Genomic DNA, 16674 nt, shown 5'->3' on the forward strand with positions numbered 1-16674 from the left:
GACAGATAATGCAAATGTCTTTAAGAGCGGCGCACACCGCACCATCCATCTGTCTGTTCGTTTGCTGGCCTGCTTGCTTATTCCAGTCTTCATCAAGCAATATAATTATGTTCAAACCCCCTTTTCCCCTGCATTCCCCATATTGTCTCCCTCTCTCCTTGCTGTTGTTTACTCAAATTTCAAGAAAAGTTTCTAAGATTCTTCACTCTTCAACTATTTTACTTTATAAAAAATATTTTATGCTTAACAAAATACAATTCAATTTTTTAAATTACATATTCTAACAGTTTTCAGATGAGGCCCTTGGATTTTAAAATCAAGGAAGAAGTTACAAAGGATTCAAAGTGATTTAAAGGAAAATAAAGAAACAGATGAAAGAAAGGAAGCAAGAATAAATTATTGAAGGAAAGAGTGAATAGAAAATAGGATAAGACAGGAGAATAGTAAAAGGCGTCGAAAGAAAAATAGATGTAGAAAGGATGCCAGAAAATGGGAAATAAAAGTATAATGATAAAAAATTAGGCACCACAACTGACACATGAATGACAGATAAAAAGAGAAATGGAAACGCAAAGTTTTCTAGAGATGTTATGACAAAGGAAAGTTTTATATATATCTGAAGAAAATTCCAGGAAGTAACATCAAACGACATGTTGAGTGGAACTAGACAAATAAAACATGAAAGCAGAAATCAAAACAGTAAGATTTCTTTATCATAATAATAGTTTGCTGACAAAAACATTCTCGCAATTCTTTCTCTTACTTTCTCATTGAGGCGCGCGCGCACAGACGAGCAAACTTACAGACAAGTGCATTAATGCATTAACACAAACACGCACGCTACCCTACACACTGACAGTAAACTTCAATCCAGAGTTTAAAGAAAGTTTAGATAAGAAATATGTGTGTTTATAGTATGTGTGGGCTTACGTGTGGGCATGATTGAAAAGGCATTGTAAAGTATGTGGAAATCTGAAGAAAAAGAACACGTGCAGACTGATTATTTGATTCTTTGTAATCTTTCCCGGGTCCAGAAAAAATAGGAAAACACGGACATTTTAAAAAAGAAACGAGTTTTGGAGCCTCGCTAGAGTTTTGTAGCATTAAAAAATATATTTGTTTTTTGCTTGTTTGTGGTGTCAGGTTTTTGCTGAGTTTCGCAACTTTCCTTTTAACAAAGTCTGTACATCTACACCCACGTGCTTCAGGCCCTCTGTGTCTCATGTTGTCTGCCGGAAGTCTTTTTCTTGCACCACAGGACATGCGCAGCTGGTACCGACACCAGCTCAGTGTTGCTCAGGTATGATGGAGGTCTGTCGTTCGTAAGGAAAATAATTATTTATTCTCAGTCACACTACCTTCACGTCCGTTGTTGTGTACTTGTGTAGTGCGCGCATGCCAGCATCCACTCTTCGTTCCATTAGATTTGTGTAATTCAATTAATGTATTTAGTTTGGTCGAGGCCATGTTTTCATGTTTTTCCACTTCACAAAACAAGATATTCTAAACTAGTTTGCTACTTTGCAAAATAAAAAAAAATTCTTAAAAATATCAAAAAAGCAAATTGTAATAAAACAGGCAGGAATTGAAAACATTGTACCTTCACTTACATTCTATCCATTGTCCTTATCATGTGATTCACATTTTGTTTTGTTTGGAAATAAAGCTCTGCGTGAATGGCACGACTGGACAAAATCTCAGTCTGGCCACTTAAAACAAAACAAAACAAAACAAAACAAAACAAAACAAAACAAAACAAAACAAAACAAAACAAACAAAGCAAAGCAAAACAAAGCAAAGGAAAGCAAAGCAAAGGAAAGCAAAACACAGAAAAACAAAACAAAAAGCTAGAAAGTTTCCTGTAAAATGTATTTGGACTTGATTTGTAAGTACAGAGGAGAAAACAGCTGTAAAGCTACTGGGCATCGTGGTAAGTAACCTATTCTCTACATTCTATTAATCAGACAATGTGGTTTTATACAATGCAAAGAAATGGAAAAAAAATCAGCCATATTTGCAAGTAACTTAATGCAAGTATAATTCTTTCAAATCCTCTCTCCACGTCTGAAAATCTGAGATATTTGCACGTCAGTCTTCAGTCGCTGTCACGTGACATAAAGGGTGAGAATCGAATCTCGCCATCAGACACTCGGTCACGGAAGCTGCAAAGGATGAAGGGTGGTTATGGAAACAACAGGGTTGCTCTTCCCACTCTCGACATCATCGTCTGCGTTATCTTGTGGATGATGGCGGCTGTTGGTCTTGTGCCTGAAGATCGAACCACACGTGATCGCATTCTGCAGTTTCCCAGCTAGCCGGGCAACTACAATAAACCAGATTATTTTGCTGAAAATATGTTTGCTCTTTAAGTTGACACACTCCCGAAAAAAGTGTGAGCCTGGGAGACTCATTCACGTGACCTTCCAACAGTTCTTTAGGACGTGGACGTCTGCAAGAAATCTCGTAGCTAACTCTAGTTTCTCCAAGAATTCTAAATTTAACTCCGGGGAGGAAAGTGTCTCTTTATTATACTCTCCAGACGGCCTTCTAAGTCCCTGCTTTGTCTGGGAACATTTCGTAGAGGATTCAGTGTGTTCAAGTACACTTAAACTCTACCATAAGATGGCCGTTTCTTTGCTTTAGTCTCGATGCTGTCTTTTCGTTCTCCATTTCGTCCAGGATAGGTTTCCGCAGGTACTGGATGGTCGTTAAGGGATTCCCCCAAAATGGTGTCAACGCACTACCACTAAAACTTTTATCCACCTTATTTTTTCCCTTTTTCCTACTAGTGTAGCTAAATTTATTTGCTACATAATTTTCATGTCCCTGTTCTCTTTTTTTACTGGGTCTTTGTCATAAACCCAGTCCACACTCAGTCTTCTAGCCATGAAGACTGCAGCACACAGACACTCACTTCCTCTGGTGTCAGTGTCCATTTGCATCAATGTGCAAACTTGAAAACCACTGGAATACATCAAAACTAGGGGCGGAAATTAGCAAAAAGGAGGATGGTTAGAAGAAAGCTTGTAGGCCAGCCCGAGGGCTGCGACACTTGGTGGATGATGTGAGCAGCGGCCAATGGCTCCTGACGTCGCGTGCGTGGCTTCACTTCCCATCCGGGCAACACTGTTCTCGCTGTCATTGTCCATCGTCAACAAACTTTTCTCCATTCTCAAGTCAAGATTTCAATTCTTTTGACTCAGTAATGCAACTTGCTTTTCAGCTTATCAATCATTCAAACATCAGCACATGTCAACAGTCATCTTAGCGTCAAAGATAAAAAAAATAAATTTTGGGACCTGGAAAGACACCAAAGGAGAGCATGAAGAAGGGAAGAAGGGAAGAAAGATAAGAAAAATAATTACTGTTTTTAAAATGTTATTGCTTCATTTGCAAGAAACGTAGACATCAAATGCATTGTCTTGAATTAGAAAGAAAAGTCATGAGGTCGGGTGTGTGGCATGGTGTCTCAATGCATTTGTATTACCTACTGTATGGCGACTTCACACAGGCACTGTGTCTGCTCAGTCAAAGATTGGTGGAAGGAACATGGTTAAAACATTTCCTGATAAAAGCTCAGCATTGACTAAACTATTTAGTTTAGGCCAAAAAGCATTGTGTTTGGCTAGTCATGAGACGTCTAAAGTAAAAGTGTTTTTTCCTTCTGTTGTCGGAGGGCTCATTTATGTGACACAATAAAGTGAATGTCTAGGACACAAAAATAGCCTCGCACGTGACTTGCTGTAGTTTGCATAAGCCACCAGTTTGTGCTTCAGTTGTTAAAGAAATAAATATAAAGTCCACCGCGACTGTCATTCCACACAAACCTCAACCTCACACAACCTCAGTAAGGTGTCTGGAACTATCTGCTGCCAATGATGGATTCCACGGAAAATTTGAGAGCTGTTGAGGTGGAGCGACAGGTAACAGCGTGCTGCCTCTCGCAGTCCGACAGATCGTCACTGGAGGCCGACGAGAAGAGAGAACGGGAGGAGAGAGGGCTGTTGGGAGTGGGGGACACGCTGTCCGAGTCGCTGGTGGTGCAGCTTTTGTCGCTGTTGGCCGGCGACGTGAACGGGCTCTCCACGTTTTCCACGGGCGCCAGCGACCTGAACGCGGACTTCTTGCACGTGATGTCCGTTGGCGCTGTGCTGGCGTTGCGGAACCATGACGTCACTCTGACGGATGTCGCAGAGTTCGCCGCCGAGGTCCTAGAAGCCACGAAACTACGTCCGACGGGTTCGCTGCTTGGAGAATTGTCCCCGGCACCACCAGGGATGGGTGATGTGGCCTGCTGGGAGATTCGAAGACCGTGGGATGTGCCGGGGATTCCTAGAGCGGTCAAGGCTGTCGGGGTCAAAGTTGGCGTCGCAAGAAGCTGCGGCGGGAGGAAGCAGGGTTCGCGAGAAGAGGTGGAACCGAGTGCAAAGAGGTTAGGGAACGGAAGGCCGTGTACCAGTCCCAACATACCCCGGTAGCTGCAGCTTGCACGCACAGCTGCTGGTGATGCTGCTGTGGGGCACAGTGTTGCTGGTGCTGCGACTGCCGCATTGTCCTGTGACCGTGAGAGGGGAAAGGCGCCGGAGATGGACTCTCGGTGTGGTCCTTGAGGCTGGAGGCCATCTGCTCGATGGCGCGCTCCAAGTTGCCCCCGCAGCCCTGCCACACCAGCTCCAGGACGTTGGGGTTGTGCATCGGGAAAATTCTCTGTAGAAACTCCTTGGGCGTCAGGCTGGCCAGCAACGACCTCGGCTTTCTTTCCAGTCCCCTCCTCCGTTTCCTACACCTCGTCCTGGGACTGGTGCTGCCCCTCGGTTGCCAGAACACGAGCCTCCCACTCCCATGATTCCTTGCGAGAAGAGGGACAGCTGGGACTGAGCAAGCGCGGCGCTGCGAGACCTGAGGAACTCCAGCTGCCGCTCGCGCTCTATCATCGCCGCCTCCAGATCCTTGTCAGCGAAACACCGCCGTTTGCGCATGCGCTCGTTCATAAATGGCGCCACGGACCGTAGAGCTTCCGGTGGAGGGAGGACGTGCATTCTAGAACGATAGGCTGCACACACACAAAAAAAAATCAGATAATAAAGTATGGAGACATGAGCCACGAAAAACAAGCGGTAGGAAAATAATGTATCGTCTTCTTACAAAGATGTGTGTGGATGTTTATTCATCCCTACCATCTGACGCTCAAAAGAAGCATTCAATTTTTCTTTCACCAACAATCCCCTTAACTGTGTAAACATATATTTTCTGAGTGTCTCAGTGTAGATAAGCAAGGAAAACAGGAAACAGTTGGAAAGCAAGGTCTGTTCCTTCTGATTTTTCTTTCATTTTTTATCTTCAGAAAAATTGTAATTACAGGTTTCGTCAAAATTATGTTAACACTTAAATGTGGAGGCGATTTGTTTACAAAACACAGTCATATGTGTCAGACGGTTTATAAAACATTGTCTCAACCGTTTCGCCATGGAAGGAGCACGAGTGCCAGGACACATAATTCGCAGGGAACAGATGAGACCACAGTATTAGTGTTAGTGTAATATTACTAACCCTGCATTGTATTCTCTTCATCAGACATTCACACATAAATGAATGTACATATGTACATGTCTGCAATGGAAGTCGATAAGGCCTCGTCCGGAAGTCGTTAGGTACTTGGACTACGCGCGTGAACTTGCAAGTGAGGGCGGATACCTTAGTGAACATGTTTTGTGAAAATAAATTTAGTTTACTGACGAAAACAGACTTGTTTTGGGAAACAATGTCTTCTTGGCTCGTTTTTGTTTCTCTCCGGCCATAACTCACTCTCCATTTTTTTCTCTGCTTCCCCCTTCCCCTTACTGTACTCCCGTACCACCCTCCCCAGCAGCCCCACCCGTCCCCGGAAGGGAAGTCACTCCAAACAAACGTGATAGTGGCGTTTACGTGGCGTACACCAATTCAAAGAGAAAACTCGCCAGACAAACAGTGCGATATGGAGGAGCCCTGCGACGACTACAAACAGCCGCCCTCGCCGCCCTGGCCTCGTCGGGCTCAAAAAACATCAGAGCATCGGGTTTATGAACACACGGCAGTGTCAGCAGACGTGGGCACCCCACTCCACCCCACAGCACACCCTGTGTCGCATGTACCCGCCTCACATCACTCTATCGGAGGCTGGCGGGTTGTTTATTTGAAGCAACGTGTCTGAAGAGACGAGTCTTTGGGATTCAACGGCTACAGCTGCAAGCTCGCCTCCCATGCAATTCTGCGGGTTGTTAGTGTTTTGTTTGTGTGTCTGTCTGCTTGGTTCTCGTTCACGCTTTTTATTTACTTGTCCTATGCTGTTGTTTTCAACAAAGAATCAATAGGAATAAGCCGCTAGATATTTATATCAACACCAAGAGAATGTTGCTCATAATTATCCGAGATATATATATATTCCGCTAGATGAAATAAAATGGTAGAAAAATAAAATAATAAATATTACTGAGAGAAAAAATTAAGTAAAAAGTTCTAATGTTCAAGCAGCGGTAAGCCAGTTATGACAGGAGAAAGCACAGGTCACGTGAGCTAATTAAACAAAAGCCAATGGACAAAGTATTAATTATCCTCTTATTTCTGATGATCTGTCAGGATGGGAAAATTACCTGCTAGGATTTCTCTGGAAAGGGAATGCTGCTGCAAAGCTCGTAGATTCCGCTGCAGTAGCTTGCGTTGCTGCAGCAATGTCGCCGCATTCTTCACTTTGGCCTTCAGGCGCTCGACATTTCTGTCGCCTGGTGTCTGGAGACAGACAGGACACGTGGTCACAGTATGACAGAAATATATAGTCACACCACAATACAGACAAGATCACGTAGTTACAGGAACATCACGTGACAGACAATGTCGGCAGCAGTGATTCAAAGGAAAACAAAGGACAACACAAGTCTGCCTTTGCTCTGATTTCTGCTGGCAGCCATCAAGTAGCAGCAAGGACCAACAACAACTTTGGTTGACAAAGATGGGCAAGCACATTGTGTCTCCCTGTCTCCCTGTGTTTGTGTTATTTTAAGTTTTTATTTTTAACTGTCACAATGAAAGCAATCGTCGTGTTTTTCCCTGCAGCTCTCCTTGTTCTTAAACGAATCCTTTACTGGGAGGAGAAAGACAAAGCTGATACTGCGGGAGTGCAGATTGAGGAGAAGGGAGATGGACGAAGGTGGAATTAGAAAGGAAAGATGAGCCAGTGAATCGATGGGTTAATAATAAAACACACACGTGGCTTGGGGCAGAATAACACAATAAAGCTTGAAGGAGTTTCTTCCTATTACCTTTGGAATGAAAAACACTGGAAATGGAGAACACGAAGAAAGAAATAAAACGGAAAGAAAGAAGGAATAAAGCGGAAAGAAAGAAAAAAATAAGAGAATGATTGGAGATATAAGACCAATACAGTTTTGAAGCCAAACCGTCTTTCGTCTTTTGTGCGCGAGGCATCCACATGAAGCGAGAGAAGTGGCAACTGGAAAAGGTCAGCGGATGGAGACATGTTTAGTGTCCAAAGCACCGCTACATGCAGCAAACTGAACATCGATTGCTTCTATTTGCAGTACATACTCAGACGGGTACTTTTGAAAAAATGAAGCCTACACAGTGCGGTTGAGAATCCTGATAACCGGTCTGGCCAAGTAAATTTTCAATAGCTCGTAATGGAAACAGGAAAAAGAAAAATAGTCTAATATTAATAGCTTTACATCTGCATCCCACGCTTTAGGTAGCTACCCAAGTTACTGTGTTGCCAGAGTATGAGGATAGGAGTGGGGTGGTGGTGTGACAGTTGTAACATGTAACACTCGTGACGTATGCCGAAGTGTGGGCCTCATTTCGAAAGATCTTTGAGACACGACCAATGTGGACCTTTTTTGAGAGATCTTTTCAACCAAAAAGGAGGGCAGTATTTTTGCGGCCTCTTCTAACCCTGACCAGTGTAGGTCGTGGTGTGCGAGATATTTTATGAGTTCTAAATGGACCAGAGTGGACCGTGATGTTCCAGGTCTTGCCAGGCATTCCAGCTCTTCTGCGGCCTCCAGGGAGACTAAAGTGCAGTTACTAGTGCCTGTGTGATTTCTCTTCGTCTCAATCCTGCCATCTGTAAAACAACCACGAACGGTTCAATGGACAGCGGGTAAAAATAAATGATGCGGATGAGTGTCGACTGGTAAATGGTATCAAACCATTCCTGAACCCTGAGCTGAGCTCGCTGAGCAGGACAGAAGGCGTTTGAAAGGTCTAGTGGTGTGCATTTTTTTCTTAAGACTAGGGATATTTTAATACAGGGGATTGTTTCCTAAAATCAGGTGAATGTCCCCATTCTGTTCTCGAGATAAACCCCAAACTTGAAAATTGTGATGTCAGCTATGTACACGGAAGGTCCAGACTCTTCCATTAGCTGAAACCTTGACAATGTAAACATATCTATTTACAATCGTATCATCTGGGTTGTTGACATCTTTGTGTGCCTACTGATGTCTGTAGACCTGGATGACATGAAGACCTTTCTGGAAAGACGGTATTAACCTAGTTCAGAAAATAGCGCCGTGGCACTGAGCTTCAGGCAGACATTAGAACAAAAGAAATGCGCCTCTCGACACAACAGGCCAAGTCTCACAGTGAGTCTATTGTCTATGAACCGGTGGGTTCTATGTTTGGTCAGCCACTTCGAAGAGAGAGAGAGACAAAGAAAGAAACAAAGAGAGGAGAGAGTGAAAGGGTGGCGTTTGGTGGGAGTGGCCAGACAATGAGATGTAGTGGCCATCATCACTCTTTTATTTGTCCTGACCACTACCTTCTTCAGCATTCTCTCTCTCTCTAACTAAACAACACAACACTAGAAACAACATGCTCTGTATGCTCTGTATACCTGTTCCTCCGTTTTTCCCTGATCTTGTAATGACCTGGCCGATCCCGTTTTTTTCAATCTTCAGAAACTGTTTCCGAGCATTGCATTTAGAAAAATTTGCTAATTAATGTTTTGAAGGAACTTTAGCAACTTTTTTCACTTATGTAAACGACGCCAGTATAGCGACAATGTTTAAAATGTAAGTGTAGAATATAAACAGGAAAAAGTTGGTGTATGAGAGTGTGATGAGCTGTGGTAGTTCTTGTATTGTTTCTTGCATGAGTGGTGTCTTGAGTCTTATATCTCTCAGTGTTTATTTTATTCGAACGATCTCATTTTAACAACTAAAATAGAGGCATTGAGGGGCAGTTGGATCATGTCTGTGGACAACCATCTGTGAACAATAAAATAATAACATTATGTGTTTCCCATCCCGTAGATGAGCTTCTTCATGCAGTTTCATAGTGTGCTCCCTGCTGACTTTTACCTTTGTAACCGATCTCAAACATCAACCGCCTCCACCTTTCATCTTGTTGACTACAGCCTTAGGTCAACTGACTCCATTGTCCATCTTGATCACAATAGAATATCAACTGTCTCTTCTTTCCTTCTCCGTTTGCGGGGGATCATCGAGGTGTTTGTAATGTGTCGTGCGAAACCAGGTATGTGCAATTTATATCAAAGAGATATGAAATAATTTGGTTTTCACGTGACCCTACTATGGTATTTTTTTTACTTGTTGTAGTATTTTATGTCAGGAAGAAAATATAATTTGAGATGCAGAATGTACAGGCAGCGTGCATGTGCCACCAGAACGACAAGTGGTGAAAGTTAAATAGAATTTTGTTGATTGGACATCGTTAACCACTGAACACAAAAATTGTAGAAATCAAGAATGGCTACTTTGTGTCTGTGCCCACTAGTCCTCTCTCTCGATTTCTGTGTGTGGAGTGCGCGCGAGCATGCGTTGGCTATAACATACACGAGGACCAACTGATGAGAAAAGCAAGACCTCTTCACTGGAAGTCTCGGTGGACCTACCGGCGAATCGTCCTGCAATGTACGGCGGCATGAAAAGACTATAAACTGCCATGTTGCTCGGCAAAACTAAACACTAGAAATTGCACGAGCTCCCAGCACGCGCCACCCTCCACGACGCCGGTGGCCTGTGATCGCGCGTTACGAGTGCAGACGAGCACTTTGCCTTGCCTCCTCCTGGACCACTCAGCTCCTGGGAGTTTATGTACCCGTTCTGAACTTAGTATTCACAGACTGTGTTTCCAGGAGGGTGTGTCGAAAACATTTTGCCAGACATCTTGATTTCGTGCACAGCTAACCTCGGCACTGTACTATTCTTTGACTACTTGGGTGAGGCCTCATAATCACACATTATTTGCTTCCAGATGTAAGTGGCTTTGGGGAGGTTTATTTGCAGACATTGTGAGTCTGCACAATGGTTATCTTGAATGTGCATGTGGTATTTTATGAAATTTTATAAGGTCCTCGGGAATGAGGGGTTCTGGCTGAAAGGCAGGAAAAGGTGGAAGTAAAAGGTAAGCAGTCTCCAGAAATATTGCGAAAGTTGTTGACAAATAGTCTGCTAGCACGACACACTCGAAATAATATTTAGACAGGAGGTATTTGAGAACAATAGTGAAAAAAGCGGGCAAAAGACCAATGAGCTCAATGTATATATTAATACATACAGGGAATTTTTGAAACACAAGCTTATAATCCACAATAATTTTTTATTTGACAATAAAGAATGTAGCGTGCAGGAAAACTAAACTAAATGACACGACATCACAGATTAAGAAGAAGGAACAATCGAGAAACACACTATCAGGAATACTGTAAAAAGAAACATATTGACAAAGATGATTAACTCAATTATCGACTTTTTATTAGTTTGTCTAATATATTCTTTTTAAATTTACAGCTTAGCGCAATTCATATCCAAGCTGTGAAATGGAACTGTAAGTGGCATGCCGTCCCAAATCAGTATAATTGAAATAATTAAACAAGATATTGTCCTTACCTGCGTAGCGCCACCTGCGCAGCCATAATCCTCTGTCTCTCCACCACCAACAGACAGTTTGCACACTGACAGTCCCGCCACCTACAATAGCGTTTGTGTCCCTTGAGACACGACACCACTCCATGGTTACGGCAGCGCGCACACTTGGGCGTCCTTAGCAACCGCTTGCTGCTTCTCTGTCCAGCCATCAGCGAGGTCTTCAGCTGACCACCGCCGCTGTCGTCGTCGCCAGGCCGGGACATGCCATCGCCCTTTGACCCTCTGTCACGTTGCTGACGACACCTCTGGCAGCCTCCTCCCCGTCATACTCGCTATCGTCCTCGTCGACGATGATCCTGTCGCCGCTGGAATGATCGACGCTGTCATCGCCACTCATCGCGCTCGTGCCGTCTATATCGAGGATCTCATCCTCATCGTCACTGACTTCCTCCTCATCCGTTTCCAGATTGAACTGCACCTCCTCGCTCGACACAGACGTTTGCGAATCCATCACTGTCGCAAACTGAAAACAGAAAACAGTCGCCGCCATGGAACAGAGAGCAGTTCACCTCCATGTGAGTGGCTGTGAAAATGTCTAAGACCGTTGACTTATCAACGTTGTAGCAGACGTTTCCAGTAATTCCTGCTTCCAGGAGTAGGCCTCCCCCCAAACCCCAACACCACCCTACCTGACAGATAACGGACACCACAAGAAGACCGGTAAGTTATGGAGTGAAACAAGTTCTCACTGGAAATCCCACGTGTTGTGAGGTCATTTCTCGGGGTTAAACCACGTGTACGAAATCAGATTAACAGGAACAAGTGGCTTCTTGTGTTTTGCTGTTGCCGGATAGAGTTTTATTTGATGAACATATCTATTGCAGCATTGTGTTCACGGACGAAAGGAGAAATAGATGGAGAGGAAAGCAGGTGATGAAAAGGTCTTTTTCATGTTGTGGTGAATAGGCTGGTTGATCATAAATGGCTGGGTAGCTACCCTGGGGTAAGATTCCTTGGTGGTGGTGGTGGTGGTGGTGGTGGTGGTGGTGGTGATAGCGTGCTTGTATTTGTATGAGTTATATACATATAGAAGGATTTTATGGGTGTGCATCGCGATAGTAGAGAATATTCTCAGAGGAAGAAAGTAGCCGATAACTTGCTGTCAATTTTCTCTGGTCTGATAGAAAGCCTACTAGAATATATATATACGCGTGTGTTTAATTACAGAACACATCAATGCTTTACATTTTGTAAGCAATGTAAAGTTTCTTTTTAAAAAAAATTACAAAAAGTCTATGTGAAATCACCTATTAAATAAAATTATTAGTAAATGACATTTCTTGTGGTGTTTAATACAAAATACTTATAATACTCTTTGAAATTAATAATAAATAATATTCTATATTAAATGACTTTAACAACAATTTCATATTTTCTGTTAATAATTAAAGTAATTGATATTTCCAAAACTGTTTATTCTGTGTATAGCTACACACAACTACCAAGTAGAACTGTAAAATATTAATCTGATTTATTAGGGTCATGAAAACAATACATCGTGGGGATTAATAACTATAGGAACTTGCCAGGTATCTTATCTTCATACTAGAAGTGCGATTATTTTTTTAAAGAAGTTTTGAAATTAAGATCACTTGAAAGTTCAGGTTTGCAATGAGATAGAAATATATATTATTATATATGAAAAGAAATTGTTCACTTGCAGAAGGTGCCTCTAAAATAAACATGAAACTGAACAGGGACAGGTGTTGGCAACAAGAAATCAGTCACACACCATTACAAAAATACAAGCAGTTGATGCATTGCTCTTCTGTGCGCACATGAATGACATTAAAAACTAGATATATTACTCCCATGCACAGATAAACATTGACTATAAATAGGAGATAAACCACTACTGTGTACTGTGACATTAAAGAGTAGATATATTTCTCTACATTACAACAAACACACTACACATGTTTGGTGCTCTACAGGTCCACTCTCCTCCCAACATTTTCCCCTCTTGCTAAGGTTGTGGGTCTTGGTGAGTCCGCAAGTGTGGACTCGACCCTCCAGTCTACTGTCTGCAGCCTTGCTTCTGTCATTTTCTTCACTGCCATTGTGTTGATGCCACCTCCGTGACAGTTATGTGTGTGACAACAAATGGACACAACATGCATTTCACACTTAAGTCGGTGATGTACGAGGAATGAGACAGTCTACGTGAATGTTTGTGTACATTCACAAATGTAAACCTACAACTAGAAGACACAGATATTCAGATTAAGATTTTTGAAAAATTCTTAAACACTTGGAAAAAAAAGATAATATAGAGAGTAAACAAAAAACAAGAAATCTAAAAAAAAAAAAAAAAAAAAGACAAAAACGGTAAAGCCTCGAGGGAGACAGAGACACTCATTTGACCCTGCACAGAATACGAAGATATGATTTTTACATTCAGTATCTTGACAAACTATTCTCAGTCTAAGAAGACAGCTCTGTGCTTTGTCTTGTTTGATGTGTGATTATCAGTTGTTTGTCATGTTAATGGTTCCGGATTCAGGGCATGACCTCAATGTTGTAGCTAGAACAACTTAATTATTATTATTCAATACACTCTTCAATAGAGGTAGAAGAAAAAATTGTAAAAGAATAGTATAGTATTTTCTAAATGTTGCGAAGCTACTATTCTGATTGATATTGTGTGCGTGCGTTGCCAGAACTACTGGAAAAATGTCAGAATATATCTTTGCTTTTTTTAATTATAGTTTTTGGAAGTGGGAGCGGTAATTATATGATAATGTTAAAAATTAGTAAAAACAAAAAAAAAACAGTAAAAGGAAAAAGAAATGTTAAGAATAATTATGTACGAGGATTCCTGTAAGTAAGCAGTTGAAAGAAGAGTAATAAATAGTAGAAATTAACTGAAAATCACTTCCAAGTCTTGGTTCATCCCTCTGTTACATGCTGAGCTATTATTGCCCCTTACCTCATGAATGTCCAAGACTTCACTCCTTCTGGTTGTTCACTTCAAGCCGACACTGATGTCACATTGGGTAGACATGGTATATGGTAGCATTGGTAGAACAGTTACAGGGGTCGGAAGAGGGGAGGGTATCACTGGCCTGAGTGTGTCCGGATGTTGACAGCTTCGTCTGATAGAGAATCAGTGAAGTGGTCAAAACACTTTGAACTCTCAGAATTCACAGAAGTCACTAGTGGAAGGAAAACCAAGCACAATTATTCTCGCATAGTTATTCAAATATAACGGTCGGAAACTCGTCACAACGCTCCCATTGTGTTGTCTACCAAAGTAGGAACCTGCCGAAGCTTGTTGCGATGCTCTCCTTGTCCTGGCATCAGGCTGACCACCATGTGGATGATCGCACTGACCATCTGCTCTGTCATCAGCTCCCTTCCCTGTCCGGTCAGTCTCCGGTGAAAACTGTTTTCACCAGCCCGACGAAAAGGCAGGTCTGGAACAAGGGGACTGGTTGAAGACAGGTAGTCGCTGCTTTATTGGGCCCCCCCAATTAGCACGTGCGCCGCCAGGGGGCCACACCACGCAGGGGGCCGCGAGCTTCGCATTCTGATTGGCTGATACGCCTGTATCTTCACGCCCCCTTTTTGGCATCGGAACTTCACTCACGTCCAGGCCCCTATTTCCCTTCCTTCTCTCCCGCTGGCTGGGTACAGATGCTGGCGGAAAGTATGTGGGCTGGAACTTTTCTTGACACAGGACGAAGTGGGTCGAGTTGTGCCAGACTATGTACCGCTGGCTTCCACGTCCTCCCCACAACCCTCCTCCACTCCTGCACCTACTTCTTCCCACAATGGTCACGTGGACAGTAATTACTACAGAAGTCTAGCTAATCGTTTTCTAAAAGCTTTCTTTTATATTTTAACAAGGGAATGATTTATACACGTACGGTATAAAATAAATAAATAAATAAATAAGTAAAATCTTATTTTAAAGAAAGGCTGGTCATCTTCGTACTTCTGGGAAAATAATTACGTTACAAGTGAGGCCGGAGATGGCCTTGTAAGATGGCAAGGCGTCAACAATCATGATTAGCCCTTGTGAATAAACTGCTACCTGTACTTCAGTCTTTAAAGGGCGTTCATCCAAGTTAATATTTTCGTTTATTGTAAATATTTAATATTTCTGGCTTCGGAACGAATCAAGACATCTCTCAAAAGTGAGAAAATTCTTTTATAAATCATTCTCGATCAGAAATAAAAGAAACAACGACGTATATTAACAAACAAGAAGGCGATGCTTCATGTAAACAACCAAATTCTTTCCACCAGACCAAACCGATTGAAGTTTTTATCTTTTGGGTGGGAGATTGGTTTGATTTTTGTTTTGCTTTGTTTTTGTCGACTTGGCTCGCTCGCATGTAAGTATACCCATCAGTAGTTTGTTCGGGTGAAGCCACCACCCGCGGGTGCACCCACCCCATGACTTGGAGATGACGGCGAGAGAGTAAGATGATCTACTAGTGTGTCTCACGAGGGCGCAAACCACCCGGTGGAAGTTGGTGATAAAAGCGATAGTGGTCATGTGGTGTGAAGCTATTAGTGTGGTGTAATGTTATGTAGTAATCGCAGCATCAACCTTTTTTTTTTCTTTTTTTTCTAGTTGTCTGCTGTCACTTTTTTTCACTCCCAGCCACCATGACTTCTAGGATCTCAAGTTTTGATACTGGTATCCTCGGCGAACATTCCACTTTAAAAAGGAGAAATATGCGGCAGGCAAGCACGTTTTTTTTAATATATATATATTCTACTGAAAGAAGGAGATAAAAAGGTCTCATGGTTAAAGATATCCGGTGCAGTTTAGGAATGCGAGGGAGACAGGAGTCAGGTCGTATTTGTTTCAGTGTGGATGTCAAACTTTTCTCCTCCTTGTTTTTCTCGGTGTTTGCTCGCGGTATCAGGCGGAAATCTTTCCTTCTAAAAGAAATATTTCTCTTCACCTTAAAGCGATTAAGTGTGAAAGAATGCGGGAATTTCTAAATTAAGTTTCAACTTTGTTTTCTTTTTACACTTATGGGTCTATATTTGGTGATGCAAAATAATCTTTTGTTCATTTTTACAGGATAATGTTTGCTGTGATTGGTATCAGATAAACAAATTGCAAACAGCATTTTAGATATTTAGATATTTATTTACTGGCCTTTAAATGATATTTAAAGCATTATAAAAAGGAAATGTAATTTTTTTAGCTTCTCTCTCTCTCACACACACACACTGGCACGCGTGTAGAAAAACAACTGTCAACTATAAACGAATAAATCTTCTGTTTATTTTTATTCCATAATCTGCATAGTTCTGTGTGTTCGAGTTGAGAAAAAATATTTTATTTAAAATGTTGTGACAAGTTCTTGCTTTTTCATGTGTTACCTCGAGGGTACACACGTGCAAATCGTATTCTCGGTGGCATCACGGATTTGACGACTGCACGTGTCGTCTCTAGAGAAAGCAGGAGTTGGTTTTTGTTTTTGTTTTTGTTTTTGTTAAAGGGGTACGAGTCATGTGATAGTTTCTACACGAGCTGTTCAAGCCACAAGCTTAGAATAAATAAACCAGAAAAAACAGAAACAGAAAAGAATAAAAGTATAAGATCAAGTATGATAATACAATTTACTAATTTAAAATACTATGTAAAATAAATTGCTTTATGCGTTATACTGTTATATAAGAACAAAAAAGTCTAACATCTTTTCTGTTAAAGAGCAAAATTTAAACGAGCTTTTCAAAGCTGATTTAATGAAGAATGTGGTGTTGAGGA

At 41.9% G+C, this 16674-nt stretch overlaps 1 protein-coding gene across 1 annotated transcript; it reads right to left on the reverse strand.

Annotated features, from left to right (window-relative positions):
• Nucleotides 1-298: 298 nt before the first annotated feature.
• LOC112574580 (doublesex- and mab-3-related transcription factor 2-like) lies at nt 299-14669 on the reverse strand. Its single transcript, XM_025255755.1, is given in 5 exon segments — nt 299-5053; nt 6630-6729; nt 6732-6765; nt 10902-11403; nt 13870-14669. Coding segments are annotated over 4 exon segments (702 nt in total). The 5' UTR covers nt 11144-11403; nt 13870-14669; the 3' UTR covers nt 299-4727.
• Between the last annotated feature and the right edge of the window lie 2005 nt (nt 14670-16674).

The sequence above is a fragment of the Pomacea canaliculata genome, linkage group LG10 (assembly GCF_003073045.1).
Source record: "Pomacea canaliculata isolate SZHN2017 linkage group LG10, ASM307304v1, whole genome shotgun sequence".
Lineage (NCBI taxonomy): Eukaryota > Metazoa > Mollusca > Gastropoda > Architaenioglossa > Ampullariidae > Pomacea > Pomacea canaliculata.